We start from the raw sequence: 26,185 nt of genomic DNA, 5'->3' as shown, positions 1-26,185 counted from the left end.
AAGGGAACTTTCGAGGAGGTTTCCTCCTGTCCACCATCAATAACTCCACCATTCTCTGGTTTAAAATAACAGAAAGGCTAAAATAAAATCCAAGCAAAGAGGAGAGCCTGCACTCCTGGGTCACACGCGGCGATGCACAGGGGTTAATCCTGGCTCATTCACTCAGGAATTAGTCCTGGCAGTGCTCGGGGGACTATATGGGATGCTGGGAATCGAACCCAGGTTGGATGCATACAAGGCAAATGTCCTACCCGCTGTGCTATCGCTCCAGCCCCGAGAGCCTGCACTTTAATTAGCAAGTTAGAATCATTAACTTTCAAGTCGTCCAGTGACAATTTGTTCTTCTCTGGCCTTTGTGACAGTGTCTAGAACAAATCATTCAGGAAACATGCTGAACCTTTTAAATCAAGGTTTTGTTTATATTTGGTTCAGTGCTTTGGACATCAACTTCTAAATCTTACCCATTTGTAATCAGCCTATTACAGAAACATCACATTGCTAATGAATGCACAGTTACTGAAAGCTTTTGTGCAGAATCCCTGAGTAGACGCTGTTGTTTGATGGTTGAAAGTTATCCTCCAGACTAATGCTTTTCAGATACTGTATCTAAAACTTGAAACGTGGTCAGATCAGGTCTTTAAACTTGAGGAACAGAGCCATCTACTTGCACTATGAGTTGTAAGTGAACAAATTCAAGAAGGGCTCAGGGCTGGTTCTGCCAGCAAGCTGGTAAGGATGGGTGACAATTGGCATACTCAGGAGTTGTCTCTGTGCTTTTGCAGAATTGCCTACCAGAGGAACGATGATGATGAGGAAGAGGCTGCCCGGGAACGGCGTCGCCGAGCCCGCCAGGAAAGGCTGCGACAGAAACAGGAGGAAGACTCCTTGGGGCAGGTGACCACTGACCAGGTGGAGGTTAATGCCCAGAACAGGTACATCCTGCCTCTATGGCAGACGATTTCCCTCTTACTCTCTCTCTTTCTACTTATGGGCATTATAGTTTGCAATACAGATAGTGAGAGACCATTATGTTTAGTTCTTTATCACTTTCAGCATACATCTCCCATCCCAAGCAATCAGGGGGAGGAGTGGGATGGGGTAGGGGTACGGGATACTGGGGACAGGACATTGGTGGTGTAAATTGTACACTGGTGGGGAAAGAGGTGTTTGATCATTGTATGGCTAAAAGTCAAATATGAAAGTTTTGTAACTGTAGCTCACAGTGATTCAATTAAAAAAATAATAATATATTTTTTAAAAGAGCAGGTACATCCTTGAGGGAATGAAAAATTGCTTCTTAGTCTTCTGAATGATGGCATGCATGGGGATAAAGTGTTCCCTTTTCAGTCTAGCACACTCTCAGTGTGTCTAGCTATTCAAGTTGTGAATTCTTGAGTAACTAATTCCATTGGACAATCCAGTCTTTTTGTTGGTGTTATTGTCGTTTCTGTTTGGAGGCTACAGCCACTGTACTCAGGGCCTGGTTCTGCATTCAGGCATTGTGACTGGCAGGCATGAGGGACCATCTGGGTGCCAGGGATCAAACCTGGGTCAGCTGTGTGCAAGACAAGTGCCATACCTGCTGTCCTATTACTCTGAGCCCTAGACAATCATCTTATTTTAAACATCAGAACACCAGTTCTTGTTTCTCCTCCCCTAAACACAACTTAGTTGGAGGATTTCCTTACATAATTTTATATATTTTTTATTTTTTAAATATGGTAGACTACAAACTTAAAAAGGTAAACTTAAAAATAAAGTATTTGCATTCTTTGTTAGATTATTAGTATAAGTTTTGAACTAATTTTCTTGGATTAGTAGAGTCTTTGGTCCTGCCAGTGGTGGTGGAGGGGGTGGGAAGGCCACACTTGGCAGTTATTAGGGACTATTTCTGGCTCTGTGCTCAGGAGTGACCACTGGTGGTGTTAAGGGGACCATTTCCACATTACCCCCGATACTATCTCTCAGGTCTGAAAATACTTGAATTTTGAAGATAGGCATGAATTGCAAATATCTTTTCCAATTATGCAGCCTGAATCAATAGTCTTTGATTACTACTATAGTCAGCAAGGAACAGAATCCTCCTTAATGTAATGAAAAATTTCCAACAAGTTGACACTTTTACTTATATGGACCCTATTAGAAATCAGGAAAATCAACATCACTTAATAGGTCCCATTTATTCCAAAAGGATTTTTACAAAGAAAATTGGCTCACTGTGCACAGTTCATTGTGCTGCTGGTTAGTGTGTGCCATTAGTCATGCCTCAGAATGTCAAAAAGATGAGGAAGGGGGAGTGGAGAAAAATTATTGTAAATTTTAAACCTTGGGATGATTAAATGTAAGGTAAATGCCATGCAATATCTTGCATATGGGTTTGAGTTTAGTTTGATTTAGAGTATTTAAAGATCTTGGTAAATATCTCCTAATTTACAGAAGAGGAAAGTGTCTTCACCATATTCTGTGAGGTTCACTATTTGGCTCCGCATCTCAAGTAGACCTTTGATTCGTGTTTCTTCAGTTCCATGGGAAGCTAGAACGTCCTCTTAACAATATAATTGAAGGTATAATACATGTTAAATATAACACATATGCAATGCCTTTTGCATAATCTGTGGTGAATAGTTATCACTGCCTTTTCTACTTTTGAGACTGAGCGAGGAAGAAGCAAAGAGAGTTTTACAGCCTGAGGGAGAGCTTAAAAGACTGGAGCATGTGATTTGCATGTCAGAGTCCTGGGTCAATCCCCAACCCCACATGGTCCTCAAGCACCACAAGGACCAACCCCAAAGTACCAAGCCAGGAGAAACCCCAATCCCCACAGATGTGGCAAAGAAAAAAGAAAAAGATCTTTCAAATGGCATTTTGAATCCTAAATTTGGTTACTAGTGAGAGATCAATAAGAACTTAAAAGTTAGTGGTCTGTGGTTGCTTTTTAATTTTTTTCTATACTACATAAAATTAGTTATGTTATTGTTGTTGATGAATACAGAATTCTTTATTTTTAGTAGGGCATATTCAGATCTGAGAACATAGAATTTCCTCCTGACACATTAATTAGCCACAAGAAGAATACAAGTTCTTTCTGAGCTAAACAACCCTAACTAGTACTTAACTTATGATGAGTGTTGTCAGTATGGATAAATAGGCAAAGAAAGATTCAATAGAGCTGTTCCTTTTTCAACACAAAACTTTAACCTAGCTGACTCTTTGGAATCTGGGTACCTTTCTAAATAGTTTAAATTGGGCCAGAGCAATGCTACAGCTGGTAGGGTTCTCGCCTTGCACGTGATTATTGACCTAAGATTGATCCTCATCACTCCTGAGCACTGCCAAGAGTGATTCCTGAGCACAGAGCCAGGAGTAAGCCCAAAGAGTACCACCAGGTGTGGCCCAAAAACAAACAACCAAAAACATAATTTGATTTAGTGGATCCAAATGTCTTAATTATGGACTTTTCCCCTAAAGCTCTAAACTACTTGGATTTTCAGGGAAATCTAATCCTTGTATGCCTAATTCATCTAATTCATGGATATAGTGCCTGCAGCAGTGGTGAGGAGATTTTAAACAGGAAAGTTTAAAATCTAGTCTTTTTTTCCTGCCATGTCCTGTTATTAAATGTGAAATGTGTTTTTCAAAAATTAAGTGAACTTGAACTTCAAAGGGGCCAAGTTCAGTATGAACCATGAAATTTGATGGAGTGTCTAAACATTCTAAGACATATTCTTCCAACTCTGGTCACAGTTGCTGGTATCACATGACTGGTTGTTTTCTACTCATGGAGACCAACAGCCCTGGCTTGGACACTGTCCAGCACCCCCCAATAGAGAGGCAAAAGAAATGGGACAGTTTGGTATTCGAGGATTTTTTCCTCTTTTGAAAAATAAACTCCTAATTCAAGTGTTCTTTATCTACTCTATGAGGAAAGAGCAAAGATTCTTTTATTCTTCAGCGTCTTGACAAAGATTATAGCTAATATTGATATTAGTTTGGTAATGTTGACTGCTACGAGCTCCCAACTTTTACCAGTGCAATAACTAGTACAAGTTTAACTGTGTAATAACTCATATCAGTCCAATCTAGCACAGATAACTCTAACTTGGTAGAAACAATCACCTATTTTCTTTTCTTTTTGGAATGTGGGTGGAAAATAAGCCATACATACCTTGCAGTATTTTGGCTGTTGCTGGTTTTATGCTCAAGTTTGACTTCTAGCTATGTTCAAAGGAACCATATGTGGTGCCAGAGATTAAAGCCGGGTCAGCTGTATGCCAACACAAGTGCCCTGTACAATCTCTCTGACCCCATGACCTATTTTGTATTCTCTTGGGATTGGGTTAACTCCTAGAGTTTGGAGGAATCCTGTGACCTCTGTTAGGGATAGAGCACCTCTGTTTCTCATTTGTCTTGGTCTGGATACATCACTTCTGCTACAGTACGTTGAAAAGCAAGGAGCATGTGGCCCTTGCTTTGTGAGTAAGAGGAGAGGGGAGAAAAGATAATCCCTAGGCAGCCTCACTTTGCCTGGCTATGGAAGGAGGAACACTATTTGTGGTGGGCACTTACCTGCCTACTGGGAGAATGAGCATTTCTACATCTTGGTGCACATCCTTCCTTCTCCCAGGGCTTCCTGTCCTTCCTGCCAGTGCAGATCAGCAGACCAGCCAGATGGTGACATAAGAAAGTAATATGTGGTATAGAGGATCTGGCTCCTTAGGTCACTCTGGTCCTTGTATTAGTTTGCATTTCCCTCCAAAAGGAGATCCCGGAAGATTTGATCAGAAGTACTTGATGTGCATTGTTACCCCCTCCCCCGAAAACACTGATCACAGTGGGGTGAGACAGGGAAGGTGAGGAAGTTAAACAGATTTATTTCCTAGTGAGCCCCCACTATAGGTCTTTGGGGCTTAACTCCACTGGGGCCTCTATGATCCCCTATGGCAGAGTCACCTCAGAATTATCCAATTCCAAAGGGGAGGGGAAGCTGAAGTCTTTGTTCCCTAAAAATAATAGTGGAATTATTCCCTCCTCATCCACTTTTTAATTTGAGGGTGGCCCCGAGTAGGGGCATGAGACCCACAGGTTTACTGTCTTGTAGAGTAGATTCCAATGGCCAGAGGAAGACCAAAGACAATGACTTGCTTATGCTATTGGTAGCAATATCTGGTAACATCCCAAAGGATGCACCAAATCTGGGTCCTTGTGGCACCTGCACTAGTTGCGTGCCTGAATCCAACTGACCAACTGACCTGCAAGTTGTCTTTGGTGTTGGCTGTTTCTCTTCCTACAGTGTGTCCAACGAGGAGGTCAAGACAACCAGCTCGCACACCCCGTTGGAGGGTGACGATGAGGCCGCCTTCCAGGAACGTCTGGCCCGGCGCGAGGAGAGACGCCAGAAACGCCTGCAGGAAGCGCTGGAGCGGCAGAAGGAGCTGGACCCCACCATCACAGATGGGGGCATGTCACTGCTGAGCCGTAGAGCCACCAACAGCACCGCAGATACCGAGAGCACCGAGAAGGAAGAAAAGCGCGAAAGTCGCCAAGAGAGATACGAGCTGGACGAAACCGGGTCCAAATCCTACCAGAAGAATGACTGGAGGGAGACCGAAGCCCAAAAGAAGGAAGGCAAAGAAAAGGAGGAAGAGGAGGAGGAGAAGCCAAAGCCAGGGAGCATGGAAGACAATCAGGTAGAAGTGTCAGTAGGAGAGAAACCGGCTGAACCCCAGGAGGAAGTGGTGGGAATGTCCTTGAATAACGGGCAGGTCAGTGCAGAGGAACCCAGAGCAGAGACGGGGCCAGAAAGTTCTGATGAGGTCCCGCCCAGCTCAAAGGTGGAGGAAGAGGAGGAGGAGGAGAAGAAGGAAAGGGAGAGAGCAGAGGCAGAGAGGGTCAGGTTGGAAGCCGAAGAGAGAGAAAGAATTCAAGCAGAACAAGAGCGAAAGTTAGCAGAGGAGAAAGCACGATTAGAAGCAGAGGAAAAAGCAGCTGCTCAAGAAAGAGAAAAGAGGGAGGCAGAAGAGAGGAAGAGGAGGGAGGAGGAAGAGAGAAAGGCTGCAGAGGAGAGGCAAAGAGCCCAAGCCGAGGAAGCGGAGAAAGCTAAGAAAGAGGAGCAGAAACGTCAGCAGCAGCTAGAAGAGAAAAGACGTGAGAGGCAGGAGGAAAAGGTCAATGGGGAGAAGGTAGATGCAAAACTAGAAGGGAAGTGGGTAAATGAAAAGAAAGCCAAAGAAGAGAAACTCCCAACAGCTGCCCCAAAGAAACAGGTACAGTAAACATGTTGCACCCACCGCGTGATGCCTGTGGCTGACAAGAAATGTAATGCACATCCAGTCTGGACTGAGGTCACATTGCCACAACGTGTGCTCCATCCGTTGGCAAAGCTCTTCATCTTTTTTTCCTGCAGCCATAGCAATATGCAAGCACAGAGCAATCAATTGATGGCTAACCTGCCCATCAGCCACGTTTACAGAGGCAACCCGAGGGAAATAAATTGCTCTGTGCTTGGTTGTTATGAACACCAGGGGGAAAAAATGAATGAAGATGATAAGTGCGGTGGCATTGCTTTGGCTTGGGATTCTGTGCCTATATCTAAATGTCTTCCTTTTCACAACTTACCTCTCTTCAAAGGTCTACATGAGGCAGGAGGCTCAGCTCTCCTCGCTTTCCCCCCATGCGACTTGGGGAAGAATCAAAATTTGTAAACGTTGGAGTAGGAAATTTGATCTAAAGAATTGGAGTCAGAGCCATCAATCTTGAAAAAGCAAAAAAATTAACCCCTTAAAATTAATCGGGCAGAATGAAGTGGGGGAAACCCACTTGAAATGTTTCTAAAAACTGGCAAAATGAGGGGCTGGAGAGATAGCACAGCGGGTAGGGCGTTTGCCTTGTGTGCAGCCGACCACGGTTCAATTCCCAGCATCCCATATGGTCCCCTGAGCACCGCCAGGAGTAACTCCTGAGTGCAGAACCAGGAGTAATCCCTGTGCATCGCCGGGTGTGACCCAAAAAGCAAACAAAACAAAACAAAACAAAAAAACTGGCAGAATGAGGACCAGAATAATAGTCCGGTGAGCAGTGCAATTGCCTTGCACACCGCTGACCCGGGTTCAATTCCAGGCATCCCCAAGCACCACCAGAGGTAATTCCTGAGTGCAGAGCCAGGAGTAACCTCTGAGTATCACCGGGTGTGACCCCCAAAAGAAAAATAGAGAACTAACAAAACCCTGACTTGCCATCATGTAGACCTGAACTTAATGCAGACTTGCAGGCAGCTCTTCAGCCCAGGAAACATCCAAATAGGTCTGGCAATGAAGAGTGTATATCTTGTGCCTTTTACCATCTGGCTGAGCCAGATGAATCCAAGTGGCACAAAGGAGAATGGAAATTTGGGGGATGTTTGAAAGTTACCAGAGATTGTTGTACCCTAAAAATCTGCTCTTAACCAAAGTTTTTGGTCTGCAAGGCTGCATTCAAAGCCCCGTACTAACCCTCTGCTTGGAGTGTTGTGGGGAGCGGGTGTGTGAATAGTTGACTGCATATCCTCTTTGGTGAAACAAACTCTGCCCTCTGCCTGCATGGTGCTGATCTTGTCTTTCACTCCTGCTTCTTACAAGGGGCTCATGACACAGCTACGGGTGACAAGAGCGAGAACAAAACACACCACACCACACCTCCGGAGGTTTGTAAATATGGCACAAGAAACAGCAGTCACAGTCACATGCTAGCTAGCATGAAGTCAGGCAGGCCCCCTCCCCACAGAATGGAGTGTGGTGGGAAGGAGCCCGCATTGCTGTTTGGAGGCACGGGCACCGGGGGCGATGCGGAGACAGATGAGGGCATGGCCAGTCTGCCACGCCAGGGCGCATGGGAGCACGGCACTCTGGGGGAGTCGGGGGGGGGGGCTTCCATTCCATGAGTGATCTCACCGTTCTTGAAAACGAAAAAGGGAGAAGAGAAAGGGGCTAAAGTGCCAGCTAAAAGAGAACAGTCCCAGGAAGACAAGCCTTCCTACAAAAAAGAACAGGTAAATAATGTTGAGACATAAACTCATTTTTTTGCTTTTTTTTTTTTTTTTTTTTGCTTTTTTGGGTTACACCCAGTGATGTTCAGGAGTTACTCCTGGCTGCTCAGGGGTTACTCCTGGCTCTGCACTCAGGAATTGCTCCTGGTGGTACTCGGAGGATGCCGAGGATCAAACTTGGGTGGCCGCATGCAAGGCAAATGCCCTGCCCACTGTACTATTGCTCCGGCCCCCATAAACCCAATTCTTGAGCAGAGCAGCTATTCGTGACATTTCAGAGCCATGCTCTGAAAACCATCATAACCTCAATTCTAGTGTTTTGGTGGTTGTTTCTTTTTGTTTTTGTTTTTGTTTTCAATATTGCTCATGGTCCCTCAGAAGGATAACGTGCATTAGCACACTTCAGAATTTATTTCACTGTGTTTCACTGACATCAAATAGAAAATAGCAGAGAACCGGGTTGATAGTCCCAAAGCTTGCCCTTTCTGCCATTGGGATGAGGTTGATAAAGCTTGAACAACACTGGTCTGATCAATCTTTCCTGCTTTCTATACTCAGCGCTATTCCCCTACCCGCCTTGAGCCACTCTACTTTCATTTCAATCACGAAACCTTTAGATTTGGATTGATTTAACTTTTTGAAGGGTCTCGCTATCACATACACACACAAATACACACACATACACAAATACATACACACTAGTCTCGATAGAAAATCGGATGCACTGAAGAGGATATTTGATTTCCAAAGGAACATTTGGCCTAAGATTCTGCATTGCATTTCTGAGGCACAAACAGGCTGTGGGCTGCTCAACTTTGGTAAGTAACAGTCAATGGTACTGCAGAGACTATCGTTAGGTACCACTTCAACCTAATGCCACCTCAGAAAGCCTGACCTCGTTTTCACCATTGCTCTTATATGGGTTCCAAGGCATCCTAAAAAAAATTAGACAATTTCTAAACATCCCTAGTTCTGGAAGGTGGTAAAACTAAATTTGCAAACTACAAGGTCTAGAATTGCTTTGTGTCTGGTATAAAGTTGGGGCTATTGAGTGTCAACTCTGGGAGATTCCCACTACATTATTCTGCCTGTTATGGCATTTAATAGGAACCCCCCCTAAAATAATCCATATTTAGGAGGCAGATGGCCAGATTTAATATGGAGATGGTTGTTTCTTTAGATGTGTTTCTGTAAGAACACATGACGAGCAAGACCCCCATAGGTCATGTTACCTTTATTTGACTTAAGATCCAGTTTCCTCCCTGTCTCTAACAGAAGACTTGGTGGTTTGGGGGAGTGAGGGGATGGGAATACTGCCCCTTCAGAGGCTAAGGATAGTGGAAGCTTAATGACCGGAAAACGGAATTTGCCTCTATTGAGGCAGCTGAGAAAATATTTGGATGTGTGAAAAAAAAAAAAACCCTATTCTCATGTCCTAAGTGAACAGCACCTACAATGTCAGCTATCCCACAATGAAAGTTCCTGGGAACACCGACATAAATGTCGCATGTTGACTGTTCACTAAAGCTGGTGCTTTCTGGTGCATGTCTTTTAAAAAGGAAGGGGCAGGAAATAGCTGTCTGGATGCTTTGTTTAAAATTTAATTTTATTTCCTATGATGTACTTCATTTTTAACCAAAGTCCTTGAGGTATCTGTTGAATCCTTGAGCTAGATGCAGCTTACTGACGGCCCCCAAATCATCCTTCAGCCTCTTTTCAGATCAGCTTCCAGTTCAGCTCTGCACATAGACCTGATCCTTCCTCACTTTGTCCTACAGCTTCACTGGTCCCCTGACTTTGGGTGAGGGAGGAGTGTGCGGCCACACCTAGGACTACTCAGAGCTATTCTTGGCTCTGTACTCACAAGTGACTCCTGATAGTGCTCAGGGGACCATAAGCTGCCCCGGAGATTTGATCCAAGGCCAGCTGCAGGCCAAGCAAGGACCTTACCTTTTGTACTATCTCTCTGACCTCGCACTTTTGACCTCTCTTTTCACACCAGCTCAGATTAGCTTGGCCATTAGTTCCAGGCTCAAAGGAACCCTGAACTTCCTGATTTCACAGTGTGTGCTTACATCATACCCTGACAAATTTCCCCCTCCCCAGTGAATTGTGTTGGCTTGTGCACACAGTTTTAAATCATGTTTTACACAATGTCACCATTTTAAACAACCTCCTTCTTCATTTTTCCTTTAAAAAAAAAGAAAGAAAGAAAAGCCTTTCCTTTCAAGAAACTGTGCAGGATTTGTCTACCGCAAGTAAATACCAACTCCATACGAGCCTTCTTAGAGAAGACTTCTGAAGGCTGGTATTCCATCCACCCAGTACCTTTCAAAAAACCTTCTTTCTCCCCCTACAGTTTAATTCCATGGCAACAGATTACAAATGATCAGCAAGTTTGAAACATAATTTAGCTTCTCTTTTTCTCCTCTCCTAGTATAAAATGCCCCCCTTTTTTAAGGTTCTTTGCCCCAGAGCTATTTCTGTGGCCCCCCACCACATACACACACACATTCACACACATACACACACACACACACACACACACACACACACACCCTCCCTATCTCAACAGAGAAAAAAGTCTCCTGCAGAATTTATGTATAATATTGAAACTGATATTCATGTCCTGTGGGTTGAAACTTCTCAAATTACCATGCAAGTCATTTGGGGGGTCTTTTCAAATGAGGAATCAGAGGGTTTTTGAGGTGGAGCCTGAGTTCTCTGGGTGAGGTCCACGTTGTCTGGGAATCCTCATTTCTGGCGCAATGGCTTCCAGGAGATAAAGGTTGGACCAGACAAGCAGGGAGACCTCTGGATCTAAGAAAAGTGTATTCAACCACTCTAGAGCTCTGTAACTCAGTTTTTGTACCTTTTCTGCAATCCAGTAATGTGAAGCAAGATCCTGTAGAATAAGACAAATAATACACACACACAGTCCCCATCTATTGCTTACAAGAAACTCAAATGCAACACACCACAAATAATACAAAGCTTTAGTGATATCAAAGAGAAATAATACAAAACCAGTAACAGATGGGTCTGAGGTCTGTGTTCCCGGACTCTCCCACTTGACCTTAGGGAGTCTCTTGCTTATGGGCGTGATCTTTGACTCTCTGACCCCCTCCAACCCCAATGTGTTCTCTGATTGTACATTTCTAATATTCAGCGTTCTGTCCAAATGATCACATGTGGCCTGAGCTGTTCATACGAGCATTTGTTTTCTAAGGCATGTTAGATCTTTTAGGATGCTTAGCGTTTTATTCATCCATCAGCACAGATTGTCTGTGTGGCAACATTTGGAACTAGAGAATCCAATACTTTTCCCAGGGGACTCAGATTCCACAAGCTTGAGTTGAAGCTGCTGTAAAATCCAATCTACTATACTCCTCAAAATAAAATTAAAATCATTTTAGTTGTTCATTTACCAGAAAGAGGAAAAATAATTTCCAGCTAAATGCAAATTATCATTCACTCATCAGGAGTTTTTTCCTCAGAAAGTTTTCCAAAGAGAATATCATCAGCTGTCTACCATAACATTTACCACTAATGGCAAAGCTTGATTTTAAAAGGGGGGAGGGTTCTTCTGTTAGATCTGTATCATTTTACAAATCTACTTAACATACACTTTGGCCATTGAGTCAGATAGCTTTGTGGAGAATGAAAATCTCTCTAACTTTAAAATAGGAAAAACAAATTAAAAAGAATTTCTCTTTGTAAGGTGTTTCATGTACCCAGAGATTTGACTCAGAATCTTTTTTCCTGGGTTCCCAGAAGTGGAATCTCCTCATCCCAAATTTTTATTCTCAGATACTTTTTAAGCAGGATATAAAATCATGTCCATGGTTTCTGTGGGGGGGGTGGTATTCAGTCATAATAGAACAAGACTAGAATAGTGTGCACCTGCTCCTTGACTGCCCAGTGAAGACTGGCCTATCATTGGGCCAGGACAGTTGATAAGGAGCCACAGTCAAGAACAACTCAAAAATAAGCCCAAAGCACCCTTCTCTTCATTGCAGCCCCTTGAGACCAATCAGGAGCAGAGAGGTAAAAATGGCAAGATGAAGAATTAGGAAGGGATCATCTAGTCCAACTCCCTTCTGTGATGTATGTGGAGCAAGAATCTCAGAGGAGTCATTGATTTATTCAAAGAAAAATATCTGTAGACAGCACTGGAACTAAAACTGAGATTCCAGATTCCATGCCTTCTAGTCAGAGCTCCCAGAAGATAGCACTGTAGCACTGTCCTCCCAGTGTTCATCAATTTGCTCGGGCACCAGTAACGTCTTACAACAAATTGTGAGACTTGTTACTGTGTTTGGTATATTGAATAATTCACGGGTAGCTTGCCAGGCTTTGCCGTGCAGGTGAGATACTCTTGGTAGCTTGCCAGGCTCTCCGAGAGGGGCAGAGGAATTGGGTCGGCCACATGCAAGGCAAACACCCTACCCACTGTGCTATCGCTCCAGATGGTATGGCCAAAAAAAAAAAAACAGTCCCCATCTTCCACATGTTCATGGTGTTCATGGGTTATCCTTCTTATAGACTCCTTGGAGAAAGATGAGGACAACTTTCTGATTAGAACAACATGGGAATAAATGCCCCTTTGAGTGATCTAAGTCCAAAGATGAAATGAACTAAGGAAAGCTGGTCGGGAAAGAAGAAAACAAAGGCACTCTTCTTAGTGACACATGTACCTTGGCAGCCAGGTAGAGAGGATCTGAAGAATAGTAAATAGAGATGAGTGATCAGTATAAGGAGATGCTTCTCTGTAGACTTCAGACTGGTAGAGCTTTACACTCTCTTGACAGGGCTCTAATGCACCTTCCACTTTCATGCTCACCTTTTAAGAATGGGTAAAAGAGCATCATAAAGGAATTTTAATTTCTTTACCCCACCTTCCAAAAAAGATAGACCTAAGTCCCATTGCAAATCATCTGCCTCATTCACTGTGAGGAGCTTGTAACACAAGTCCCACAGAATAGCAAAGTTAACACTTGCTTGCTTTGTAGCACCTTCCTCTCTGCAATCACAAAATCCCTTCCAGGGACTAAATTATTACCTGCATTGAGAGTCAAGAAAAATTCGAGCATGTTTCCCATTGCGTTCTGGTGGTTTAATAACTACTCGGGCAGCTCCAAAGATCTCTGAGTCATCCCTCAAAGGTAGGGTGATTAGAACTTCTAGCCTCGGGATACTAGTCACTGAACTGAATAAAATGCAAGGGTGATCGTCCTCGGACAACCACCAAAATTAGCTTGTCAGATCTGGCTGAGTAAATATGTTGCCCCATTCTTTCCTCCCAACACATCTGTGTTTTTCTTCAAGAAGCAGCTCCATCTCAGGAGAAAGCTATACGGGCAGCCGGTCCATGTGCCATCGGGGGCCACGTGATTAATGGCTCACCCCAGCAGGAGCTATGAAACAGCAGCTCTGATGTTTCAATCATTTCCAAACGTTAACACCTCTGTTGCCTTTGAAAATGAAAATTCTGGTAAAATCAGGGATGATCTGGACCCCTAAACTTGGGTTGGATATTATCTTGGTTGCTTACCTCTATTGCTCAGAAGCTGAAGCACCCCAATTATTCCACATGAGTCTTCAGTGGTTAATTTCCCATGGTTTGATTGACTCCCTAACAACCTGGGGTGTTATTTTGTCCTAGCCACCAACACCTAATACCATTTTGATTGTTATGTTTCTTCCCAATATGTGCTGTTGGTTAGGTCAAAGATGAGAAGATGAAAAAGGACAAAGAGCCCAAAGAAGAGGTGAAGAGTTTCTTGGATGGGAAGAAGGGATTTACAGAAGTCAAGTCCCAGAATGGAGAATTTCTGACCCACAAACTCAAACCCACGGAGAATACTTTCAGGTGAGAAGAGTGGTGAGTTAACAGTGACTGCGTTGGCAGGTAGGAAAAGACCCGTCTCCTGGCCTGTGTCTCCAAACAGAAACATGCCAAACGGGCGCCATATTTTTGTTGTGAGGTCATTGGCCTTTGTCTGAAAGATACTCAGTCAGCACGCCAGGCTATCAATCACTAACTGAAGACCAGCCATCTTTGCTCGGACAACGTTCAATCTGCTTTTTCCATTATTTAGCAAGGCAGATCATGCTTGGCAGCCACATTTTTGTTCTCTGGCCTTCTAAGTCATGTAAGATCAGCTTATTAGGAAACAGTATAATAAGAGTTAACATCATGGATTTATTCTCTAGCTAGTTCAGCCAACTTCATAAGAGACAGTCCTCAGTAACATCATCAAGAAGGTATTTTCTTACGGTGGTAAATAAAGGTTGGCTAAAACGAAGATTGTTCTGAGGCCAAATAATCTGGAAACTTTGGGTTAAATCAAGTTAATCAGGGGCTGGAATAATGGTACAGTCGGCAGGACACTTACTTTGCATGCAGCTGACCTGGGTTTGATCCCTGGCACCCCTTATAACCCCCCGAGCCCTGCCAGGAGTGATCCCTGAGTGCGGAGCCAGGACTAAGCCCTGAGCGCATAGCCCCAAAGCCAAAAAACCAAACCAAGTTAATCAGATTTTATTTCCAACAGCTCTGAGCACCATTTGTGTTAATTTGGATGGATACTATCTCTGAGGCAGGCAGAGTGCCGGGGACTAATGCTCCTGAGACATTTTGCAAAGCACTTTTTTATTATTATAATTTTCAGATGACACCTGGCAATTCTCTGGGGTTGCTCCGGGCTCTACGCTCAGGAGCGACTCCTGGCAGTGCTCGGGGGACCATATGGGATGCTGGGGATCGAACATGAGTCAGCTGTGTACAAAGCAAGCACTTTACCCAGAGTGCTTTCTGTCTGGCCCAATTTGCAAAACTCTTGCATCATGATTTCTCTCTCCTTTCCTCCCCCTCACTCAACCCCACTTCGGTGAAAATCTGGGAAGGGTCTATCTGCTGTGGACACCTGCTGAGTCTCTGGTCACTGCTGCCCACTACACCCCTCCAACATTTGGTATCAAATTCCAGCTGCTCTTATGTCACTGAATGTTGTGCCAGGTATTCTGGAACAGAGTCATGAGTCTCTGTAACATGGATTCCCATGGAGCTGTTGGTTGGCAGAAGCGTTGCCTGTTCAGTTGAATGGTTCAATAAGCAAGCTTCAAAGCAGTACTATAGAATAAGTTGGACATTTTCCTTGCAAAATTCTTTGTCCCATTTAAAACTCAGCAAAGCTGGGGGCTGGAGTGATAGTGCAATGGGTAGGGCATTTGCCTTGCGCACGGCAGACCTGGGTTCGATTCTTAGCATCCCATATGATCCCCCGAGTATTGCCAGGAGTAATTACTGAGTGCAAAGCCAGGAGTAACCCCTGAGCATCACTGAGTGTAATCCCAAAAGAAAAAATAAATAAATAAAGGTAATTAGAGCTACAAGGGACACCAGGTCCAGCTCTTCTAATACACTAAGGCAGTAAATATAGGCAAATAGAGTTGTCACTTTTCTCTACAAAAATTTGAGCAGAAATCTAGTCACTTTTGTCCAAAAAGAGAGACAAGAGCTTAAGAAAGGGTAGGTGTCTGCAAAGGGCCAAAATTAACTGTGAAGAAGTAAAATGAGAGCCTGCAGATATTGCAATTGGCAAAAAAGTGAATATGAAATTTAGGGGGGTTATTAGAAATTCATACAAAATCTAGAGATCAGTTTGATTCCATCAGGCATGTGGAATCCTGGACTTGCTGAAGTGCCAATAACATAATATTTTAAAGCCCTAGAACAGTGTCAGGTTAGTGAGATGTATTCACCAATGTTTACCTAACAATATTATTGTTTTATTATATGAAAAATAGGTTTCATGGGCATGAGTACATTTTTGCTAAGAGAAATCATGTGGTTAAAAAAAAAGTCCGTGTAGAAAGAAGTTTAGTTAACAATTAGTAAAGTTGCCAACCAGCTTCAGCAGGGCTGAAATTAAAAATTAACACACATATTGTGTGGGAATCCAGGAAGTTGAGTAATTCAAAGAGAACAGACAACAGGACTACAGCTGGTTAAGCATCAAAATACTCTTAGGTAAATCAGGACTTGACTTTTCCATCTTTAGCCAGAAAAAAAAATGCAAGCAGCAAGCTACAACCATATTACTCATTTTGGTTTAGCTGCTGACATGTTATTTTAGTAGCATTTAGTAGTGGATGTGAATGGGAGCAGAAAAATCTGGCTTTTCTCCCCATCCGTAGAAAGTGAGAAGTTGGGAGATGGGAGCTTTTATTTAGATAAGCCAAGTGGAAAACACCACGTTCTTAATTATGGAATGGTCTGAGGTTATCTTGACTTCTACCTAAACACACCAAGGACAGGGGAAGCAACCTTCTGGAAAATTCGCATTTCTGTGATTCTCAAGGCTGAGGGCCTCCTATCATATCTGAGCAGAAGTGATGTGGACAAAGTCCTTCGTCCTGTTTGGAATGTGATTCTTTTTAGTTGGTTTGCTTGTTTCCTTGAAATTAGATGCTTTTCTCTAACGTGACATTCTTTCTGAATATGACATAAAGTTTTGTAAGGAACATGTTCAACTTCTATAGTCTCTGTGCAATGAGAAAGTTATAAAGATGGCAGATTATACCAGTGATTTTACAGAGAGCACAAAATGAGAATTTGTTTTTGCTTTCTGTTTATTTTTTTAACGTGGGAATTAAAGTCTCTTTTTCTGATTCTTTGGGGAAAAAATGTACTTGTGCTAAAACATTCAGAAAATAGAAGTATAAAAATAAACACCCACCACCCACTGATAACCATCAGTAACATTTTTCCCAGCTACTTTCTGTGTCTATGCATTCAAAACAGACATGCAAATATATATCTAGTAAGTACATGTGTGAGTGTAATTATAAAGACATATTTCCATTTATTCTTATATGGTACCTAGCAGTTTATCATAGCTACCTTTCTATACTTATGAACATAATCTGACAACTAGAGTAATTCACCAAATGGACATATCAGAATGTAACCAGTCCCTATGGTCAACTTTTTGTTGTTGTTATTGTACAAAACGAAGACTGAGCGACACCTAGTGGAACCCAGAGCATTTCTAGAGTTATGTGTGTGTGTGTTTGTGTGTGTTTCATGTATAAATTTATTTTTTAATCTGTATTGATTTTTTGTAGGGCTGGAGTGATAGCACAGCGGTAGGGCATTTGCCTTGCGCACAGTCAGCCCAGCCAAGCCGGGTTCGATTCCTCCGCCCCTCTCGGAGAGCCCAGCAAGCTACCGAGAGTATCTCGCCCACCCGGCAAAGCCTGGCAAACTACCTGTGACATATTCGATATGCCAAACACAGTAACAAGAAGTCTCAAAATGGAGACGCTACTGGGCCCGCTCGAGCAAAATCGATGAACAACAGGAGGACAGTGTTGTTGTTGTTGTTGTTGATTTTTGTAATTGAATCAGTGAGGTACAAAGGTATGTGTTTTGAAGTTCATTATTTACTAATGTGGTAGACATGAAATGAGAACAAACTCATCTTTAAAGATAGAAAGTTCTTATCATGACTGAGAAAGATTTCCTCTTGAGTCACAGCTTCTTGACCTAGAAGGCTGCAAAAGAACAGCGTCCCATTCTATGGGAGTCCTCTATCCTGATCAGTCACTGTCCACTGTCACTGTCCTCCCGTTGTTCATCGATTTGCTCGAGCGGACCCAGTAACGTCTCCATCGTGACACTTGTTACTGTGTTTGGCATATCGAATACGTCACGGGGAGCTTGCCAGGCTTTGCCGTGGGGGCGAGATACTCTCAGTAGCTTGCCAGGCTCTCCGAGAGGGGCGGAGGAATCGAACTCGGCTAGGCCATGTTGGCTGCATGCAAGGCAAACGCCCTACCCACTGTGCTATATATATATATATTTTTTTTTTTTAACTGAAACCAGCACATCAGGAAAGAAGGTTGTCCTTTGCTCCATGACATGCATTCTAAGGTGTTCTGTCTCATTTTAATGTTGAGTATGGGGCTGGAGAGAGAAAACAAGGGTTAAGGTACTTGCTTTGCAAAGCGGTCCACCCTGGTTTGATCCCCAGCACCTGAGCTCTGCTAAGGGTGACCCAAACCCCCTTCAGGTTAGAGAATGCATAGTAATGCCCACGTACTCTTGCTGTAATATGCAGCATGGATTTTTTTTTCTTTGTAGAAAAATTACAATCTTAAGACTTACCATCTTACCTTTTGTTTGGTTTTGGGGCTGGGTTATGCTCAGGACTTACTCCTGGCTGCACTTGTTGGGGACCGTATGCGATGCCAGGGATCAAACCTGGGCATCTAAGGCAAGTTTTTCAGCCCTACACTGTTCATTTGGCCATTCTTAAGCATACTCTCAGTGGTGTTAAATATCCACCTGGTGAGGTAGGTCTCTGGGACTTGCTCATTTTGCAAATGGAAAAATTCTAGACCCATTAAACACCCCTGTTCTCTCATGCCATGCACTCCCATGCCCCCTCCCAGGAATCACCGTTCTTACTTAGTTTCTAGGAATCTGTCCACTTTAGATTTCCCATATACGTGGGATTACACTGTTCGGGAGGGGTGTGATCATCTCCCTGGCGGATTTCTTTTACTTAGCCTAAGGTCCATGTTCCAGCAAGTGGCAGGTTTTCCTTCCCTTTTAAGGCTGACTGCTACTCTCTTCTCTGCGCGATACCATAGTCTGTTTATGAATCCCTGGACGGACATTTGAGATGCTTCCAGTTGCTGGCCAAGGTGCACCAGGCTGCCTCGAACTAGGGTGCGCAAATATTCTTCAAGATCCTGCTCTGATTTCTTTCCGCTCAATCCCAACCCAGAAATGGGGTCCCAGAATTTTATGACGATTGTATTTCTGCAGTGCTTAAAAGTTTTCCCTGGTGGTCGCACGGACTTCGAGCCCCTCACCGGGGCCTGTTTGTCGTATCCACGTTGCACAGCCGTGACATTCAGCTGCCACCGACCCTAACTCACCCCCAGGAAGGGTGATGTGTGTCCCCTGACTCCAGACCCGCAGGAAGGGGATTCTGCCTGGGGTGACTCGGGGCCAACCAGTTGGCATTTCTCCCCATTCCCCAAACTCCTTTGCATTTCTCCCCATTGCCCAAACTGCTCTGCATTTCTCCCCATCCCCAAATTTCTTTGCATTTCTTCCCCCTCCCCAGCCGCCCCGGAGCCCGGGCCAGCGAGGTCAAGGAAGCCGAGGAAGCCGGGAAGCGGCTGGAGGAGCTTCGCCGCCGCCGCGGAGAAACCGAGAGCGAAGAGTTCGAGAAACTCAAGCAGAAGCAACAGGAGGCGGCTTTGGAGCTGGAGGAGCTAAAGAAAAAGAGGGAGGAGCGAAGGAAAGTCCTGGAGGAGGAAGAACAGAGGAGGAAGCAGGAGGAAGCCGAGCGAAAAGTCAGGGAGGAGGTGAGGAGGGCGCCGCCAGGCGGCCACATCTGGTATCACCACTTAATCCCGGTCGGGCCTTGAACCTTCTTCCAGTGCCCTGGGGGGAAAAAAATTGTTTCCTGGTGAAACGCTTTCCACTAGAGAATAATAAGCGTTCTGTGGTTCCAAAAGCTTTCTAGTTATCCAATTCTCATAAGAGCTCTGGTGTCTTCACTTTGCAGATTTGAAAACAGAGGTACCTAACTTCCCCCCACTTACATACAGAGAAGCTTACTTAGGGGCTAGTTTTTTCCAAGGTCCTGCTAGTCTTAATCCATTGTCTTCTCTTCCTGAAGAACATAGCGTTGAAAAGGGTGAGGAAATAAGTTACAACGAACCAAGAATCACAGCAGAGTTGTTTTGTTAATATTTGCAGAGTTTTCGTAGGGAAGATTTTTCCAGAGTCGAAAAATCTGTCGAGAGAGGGTAAGTAGAGCAAATTGACAAGAGCAGGGATCATTTCTGCTTTGTTCATTACTGTCTACCAGGGTCCAGCGCTGGGCCAGCCAGAGCAGGAGCCCAGTAATTGTGAACAGATGAATGTGTTCCGTCTTTTAAGACCAAACTCAAAACAACAGATAAAGTTACAAGAAGGCAAATATTGAAAACAGAAAAAGTTCTTACCCAACCACCACCTAGATCGCTGCAGTTCACACAGGGCTGCCTTGCCTTTCCCCCTAAGAGACCGTATTAGTCTCGTTTGATGGGCAAAGAAACAGGAATGAACTTGTTGGAGTGACTTGTGTGAAGGTGCTTGACTGAGCAGTGGTACAACCATCAGGGGTCCCTGCTTTCCCCCACAAATCTTGGGAGAGAATGGCTGCTCCCATATTTCAAAATGTGCAAGAAGACTTCAGGTGACATGGATCCTACACAAACATTCCCTGAGCAGTGTGGAAAGTTGGGATAAATTATTCCAAGTTCTCTTCCAACCGCAGCTCTCCATGAGCCAACTGCCGCTGGTCAGGATATAATTGGGATGATGGACACACCTGGGTTTAGATCCTACCTGCGATCACGCATCTCGGGAGAGTGTCTGGGTTAAGCTCAGGCTGCTTTTCCTCTCTGTGAAACAGTAGCTCCTTGTAGGATAGAGATGATGATTCCATAGATGGGGGTCACGGTGCCTGGGACAGAGGTAGCACTTAAGAATTGGTAGTTACCAATGCTCATCCATGGTGTTTAGAAAGGAAGTGACCCATATGAAGGCCAAAAGAGAAGCTTGAATGCTAGAGCTAGGATTGGATGTAGGAGATCACTGGGTCTGACCTCCTACCAAACACAGTGTCTTCCTTCGAGCTGCTGTTAATAAATTGCAGTAGGCAGAAATTTCTTTCTTAAAGGGCTTGAAGCTGAATGTCCAAGTTGAGTATACCAGCAAATTCAGGGTCTGAGGAGAGCACCCCCCGCCGCCTTCCTGGCTCACAAAGGGCTTCTCTTATCCTTGTCTCCTCACAAGGCAGAAAGGACAAGAGTCTCTTTGATGAGAGCAGTAGCCCCAATCATGAGGGCTCCCATTCTCATGAGCTCCTCACTTCCCCAAGACTCACACCTCTCACTGCCGCTCAGCCCAGACATGTTTCAGGATCTCTGCAACTTCCTCTGACTGATCTAGCCTCAGCTTGACACTCAGTCTTCCGTGAAAGCCTCTCTGGAGGCTGGGGAGATGGCTCAAGGGGTAGAGCTCATGCTGGCATTTATGAGGCCCTGAGTTTGATCACCAGTATCATGTGGACCTGCAGCAAAACCAGGTGTAATCTTAGTAGCCCCTGAGCATCTCTGGAAGTGAGTCCTCGAGAAAATGGGTTGATTCTTTTGAAGACGAGGCAAGTCTCTTAGAAAATTCCTCATAGTGGCTGTGCAACTTGAACAGAACTCTCAACTATTTGGAGGGCTTTTTTAGGGGAGATACACTCAGCAGTGATCAGGGGATCATGTGGTGCCAGGTATGAAATCTGGACCTCCTATATGCAAAGTATGTGATCAGCCTGTGGAGTGCTCTCTCTAGCCCAATCCAGGAATAATTTTTTTTACTTCTGAAAAAAGCCAAGCAGAGGGTTCCAGAACAGGGATGAAGGCCCAGAATATTAGTGAGGCATGTTGTAAACATCTGTGAATCCACCACTAACACATGACATCATTTCCGGTTGATCAACCCATCTAAAAGAACCTACTCCATGGAGGCAAGATCCGTGGAATTATTTCATATACAGTTTGTGAAATAGAGCATCACAGACTGACATAACTTGGCACCTCTGTTATCTCATTTGTCTCCACAATGTTCCATATTGTAGGTAGAAGGGGAGTTGGTATTTATTTTGTAGGTGGAGTTGGAAAGCTGTGTTCCACGGTACAACAGGGTGATAGATACACGATGGTCATTGTATGCTCCTCACATTTTATTTAGGTTGTCTCATTTCCTCCTCCATAAAGTCCTCTTTGGTGGGCAGTGTTATTATCCCCATTTTACAGATGAAGAAACTGAGGGACAGGGCAGAGATGGAATGTGGCCAAAGTCTCAGAGTGAGAATGGAGCAATGCCAGAGTGAATCAGGCTGTGGGACTCATGATCTCTAGTAACCTGTCTTAAGGAGATTGTGTCCAACCCAGGGTATTTCTCCCCTGCCACTAATGCCCTTTCCTCTGGGGTTGAAGGTGAGGCTCATGTCTCCTTGTTACTCTGCCTCTCTTTAGGAGGAGAAGAGGCGGCTAAAGGAAGAGATTGGAAGGCGACGAGCAGAAGCTGCTGAGAAGCGTCAGAAGATGCCAGAAGATGCCTCATCAGATGACAAGAAGCCATTCAAATGCTTCACTCCTAAAGGTTCATCTCTCAAGGTATTTGCTCACACACACACACACACACACACACACACACACACATACACACACGCGCGCGCACACACACACACACACACACACACACACACCTTCTACTAGGATTCTAGAAGGAGTAAAAGGGCTTACTTCTGGCTCAGCACTCATAAGTCACTCCTGGTGATGCTCAGGGGACCATATAGGGTATCAGGGATCAAACCCGTGTTGGCTGCATGCAGGCTGACCCACTGTATTATTATTATCTCACAGGGCTTGGAGGAAGCAGACAGCCTAATTCCTTATTCCCTTATGATTCAAAGCCTCAGCTACCTTTCTCCTTGGGTTCTTTCTTGTCCACCATTTCCCATTCTCCGGTTTTGGCAGTTAAAAAGAGAGAAAGGAAGTGGGAAGCATTCATATTTTCTCACTATCAAAGTGGCAGTAAGGGATAGTCATGGGGTTCCCCAATCCCTCCTTCAAGACAGCCCCATGCTTTGAGAACATGAAACCGTTTCAAGTTTATGAAATGGGAGAGTCTATTCTGACAGTTCTCCCTGCTGTTCCTGCTAGTTTTTCTTCCCCCACCCATGCTTCTCTGGGTCACAGTGCAAAGCAGCACAGCTGGAGATGCTACTAGTCACATTTGAAAACTGTAGTCACAGAGAGAGATGAAGTGTGACTTGGACAGGTTTCCGTTGTTGGGATGAGTATGATTCTTCTTCTGCCTTCTTGGAACAGAGCACTTAGTGGACAGAAGCCAGGAGTACTGCCTGGAGGAAAAAGCATTGAGGGTCAGCCATGGAGAGGATGGAAAGGTGGAGATCTGGGGGAAAGAGTGCCAGTGAACAAACATCCTGGCATTTATACTAGGTCCGTTGTTATTGTCAAGTATACATTTCTCTTTGAGGGTTTGAGGCATTTATTCAACACCTGGCAAAGTATAGTTACTCCATTTATTTTGGTGCCACACCCAGCAATGCTTAGGGGTTACTCCTGGCTTTGCGCTCAGGAATCACTCCTGGTGGTGCTTAGGGAACCATAAAGGGTATTGGGGATCAAACCCGGGTCAGCTGTATGCAGGGCAAGCACCTGACCCACTGGACTATCTCTGCAGTGTCCCCCACCCCACAATTGAATAAGAATCCAGTTGAATGAATAAATGAATGAATCTTCAGAGATGGGAACTTTGAGTACTTTCATTTCTTTCTCAATTTTCTACCACCGTTACAAAGTATTGATAAAGGACAAAGCCACAGCCACAGCGTCTATCTGCGTGTGTGTGTGTGTGTGTGTGTGTGTGTGTGTGTGTGTGTGTGTGTGTGTTTGTTTGGAGAGACCTAACCATGTGACACACTCCAAGGACCCAAAACCAGTTACTTACACTTTAGTTACTCTCTGATTCAAGTGGAAAAGTGCTTGTCTCATCCTGAAATCATTCCCCCTGTGTCTTTATGATGGCCTGTGTTTCTTTCCTAGTTTGAAAGCTCCTACTGGGGCTGGAGTGATAGTACAGCGGGTAGGGCATTTGCCTTGCATGTGGCTGAACCGGGTTCAATTCCCAGCATCCCATATGGTCCCCCGAGCACTGCCAGGAGTAATTCCTGAGTGCATGAGCCAGGAGTAACCCCTGCACATTGCTAGGTGTGACCCAAAAAGCAAAAAATAAATAAATAAATAAAAATAAATAAAAGTTCCTACAGAGCTTCTATTGGACCTCTCATTTCAAGCTCTGCCAGGGGAATCCAAACAAAGCCATGGCACATTTAACTATGTAACAGATAGCAGAAAGAACCTGCCTGGTGTGTGCTATGTACTCTGAGAGAAGCACAAAGCCACAGCACTGTCCCTGCAGCATCAGAGAGTCCTGGAGTGATTGAAGGGCTCTCAAGGGGATCAAGTGCACACAGTGAGTCCTTCGAGCTGCAGAGAATGGATCGAGAACAACATTCTAGACGAGGCCACCCTATTGATGGACAGGAAAATCTGAATTTCGTAAAAGTGTCTAATGTCAAGAATAATTCCTCTTTGGATTCGTTTCAAGGTTCATCCGTGTATAATTCATTCTTAACCAGAAGCCTGTATGGAAAACATGGGATACATTTGGTCTGGGGACAAATGGGCCCAAGTTTGTAGACCCCAACTCTAGAAGATAAAACAGAAAGACCCAAATAAACCCTTCCATCAAAATGATCTCTGTGCCCCAGAGCCTTCCTTTCATCAATAATCAAAGAAAACAATGTTCTCTTTTCTCTATCATTGTAAAATTTTCACTAAACCCATGCTTTCTTTTCTTTGGTATCATAAAGAAAGTAGTAATCACTTAGCCTTCCAATATATACTCCTTTTGTGTGTGTATGTGAGGAGTAGGGGGAGGGGAGCACACCTGATGGTACTCAGGGCTTACTCCTGGCTCTATCATCAGGAGCAACCCCTAGAAGTCCTGGTGGTCCTTGGGAGACCATATGCAGTGCCGGGAATCAACCAGGGCTCGGCCACATGCAAAGCCAGCACCTTACTTAACCTTTCCATTTCTTCAACTCCGAACCCACCATCACCACTGCGCCCCTCCCCCAACACACACACACACACACGCACGCACGCACGCACACACAATTTATTTTGGAGAAACTTCTACTCCATCCTCTTCCTCCTCTTCTTTAACTATTTCCTCTCTCTACCACTTTTTGGGGTTTTCTTCCAACTTACTTCTCTGGTGTTTCCAACAACCAGACCCCTGGTTTCTATATCATCCAGTGTCCCAGGAAGCCAGTTCCTTGATACTTCTTGCTTCTTCTTCTTGTGAGTTATCCAATATAGAAGGAAAGAACCAAGGTTATTTTATTTCTGTGACATGTTTCAGGAAAATCTGGTTCTTTTTTCTATAATATAAGCCTTAAGAAACTGGTGGTGACTCCAATTTTAGAGCTCAGAAATTTTATATTCTGCATACAAATTCCTATAATTGGCAAGACTTTTGACCCTGAAACTTTTATAAATGGCCAGAAGATAACCTTGTATCATGCCAATGGGGGCAGGGAGGACATTTGCCATTTTATCTCAAAATAGCATCCACTAGTTCATTTTTTTATTTGTTTCTTCATGATTACCAGTTTATGTCTGGGGAACCATGAATCTGACTTCTCCTAGTTAAGTTCTGGTAACAGTGAATGCTTTATCTTACTTATTGCACATAAGGAATAAATGTTAAATGCACAAAATGTTAAATGTTGGTTTTATTATAATTCTTTTTTCATATGGGGTGGAAGGTAGGGTTGAAGTGGTAGGGTGTAAGGAGGGCACCAAAGATCCTAAAACCTCAGTAAGAATCTCTTTCCACTCCCCCTACCCCTCTGCCAAGTTACCTCAGGACAATACTACCACCTCTTGGTCCTCCAAAGTCTCAGTATCTCACATTAAATGCTACCCAGAACTATGTCTCATTTTATAGTTGAATTTGTAATCCCATAAAAATTGTCAAGGAATTTTCCAACAAGGGTGAGTCAATAAGTCATGAATCAAGTCCTGCCAGTGTGATAATGGAATCAGGCTGTGTTAGATAATGTAGATACAAAGGAGAAGTGGAGATACAGCCTCTGTGATGAAAGTAAATGTGATGGCTGAGGACAGTGAGATGAGAGCATCTCATCTCTGAGTCCCTTCCCCTCCCCTCGCCGCTCTCCTTCCCCCACACAGAATCTTTCTCTCAGTTTTCACTTCCACCACTCAGCGTGGGTTCCCCAAATCTACATACGCATTGGAAAATTTCTTGACAATTTTTATGGGATTACAAATTCAACTATCAAATGAGACATAGTTCTGGATAGCATTTAACGTGGGATATTGAGACTTCGGAGGGCCAAGAGGTGGTAGTATTGTCCTGAGGTAACTTGGCAGAGGGGAGAAGGGAGTGGGAAGAGATTCTTACTGAATCTTGATTTGTAA

General features: G+C 44.1%; 1 protein-coding gene across 7 annotated transcripts in view; it reads left to right on the top strand.

Moving 5' to 3' along the window:
- CALD1 (caldesmon 1) overlaps nt 1-26,185 on the top strand; it is a 207,362-nt gene that overhangs the window by 165,222 nt on the left and 15,955 nt on the right. For 3 of the 7 annotated variants that reach the window (XM_056123929.1, XM_056123924.1, XM_056123923.1), the window contains exons 3-8: nt 783-932; nt 5,291-5,687; nt 7,946-8,023; nt 13,747-13,892; nt 19,165-19,408; nt 22,124-22,264. In XM_056123929.1, coding sequence (XP_055979904.1) covers nt 783-932; nt 5,291-5,687; nt 7,946-8,023; nt 13,747-13,892; nt 19,165-19,408; nt 22,124-22,264 — 1,156 coding nt within the window. Of the gene's footprint in view, nt 1-782; nt 933-5,290; nt 6,264-7,945; nt 8,024-13,746; nt 13,893-19,164; nt 19,409-22,123; nt 22,265-26,185 lie in introns of all 7 variants that reach the window. The other 4 variants (XM_056123921.1, XM_056123922.1, XM_056123926.1 and 1 more) reach the window with 2 other exon arrangements.

The sequence above is a fragment of the Sorex fumeus genome, unplaced genomic scaffold (genome assembly GCF_029834395.1).
Source record: "Sorex fumeus unplaced genomic scaffold, SorFum_2.1 ptg000048l, whole genome shotgun sequence".
NCBI lineage: Eukaryota > Metazoa > Chordata > Mammalia > Eulipotyphla > Soricidae > Sorex > Sorex fumeus.
This window is presented reverse-complemented; position numbering and strand designations above follow the sequence as displayed.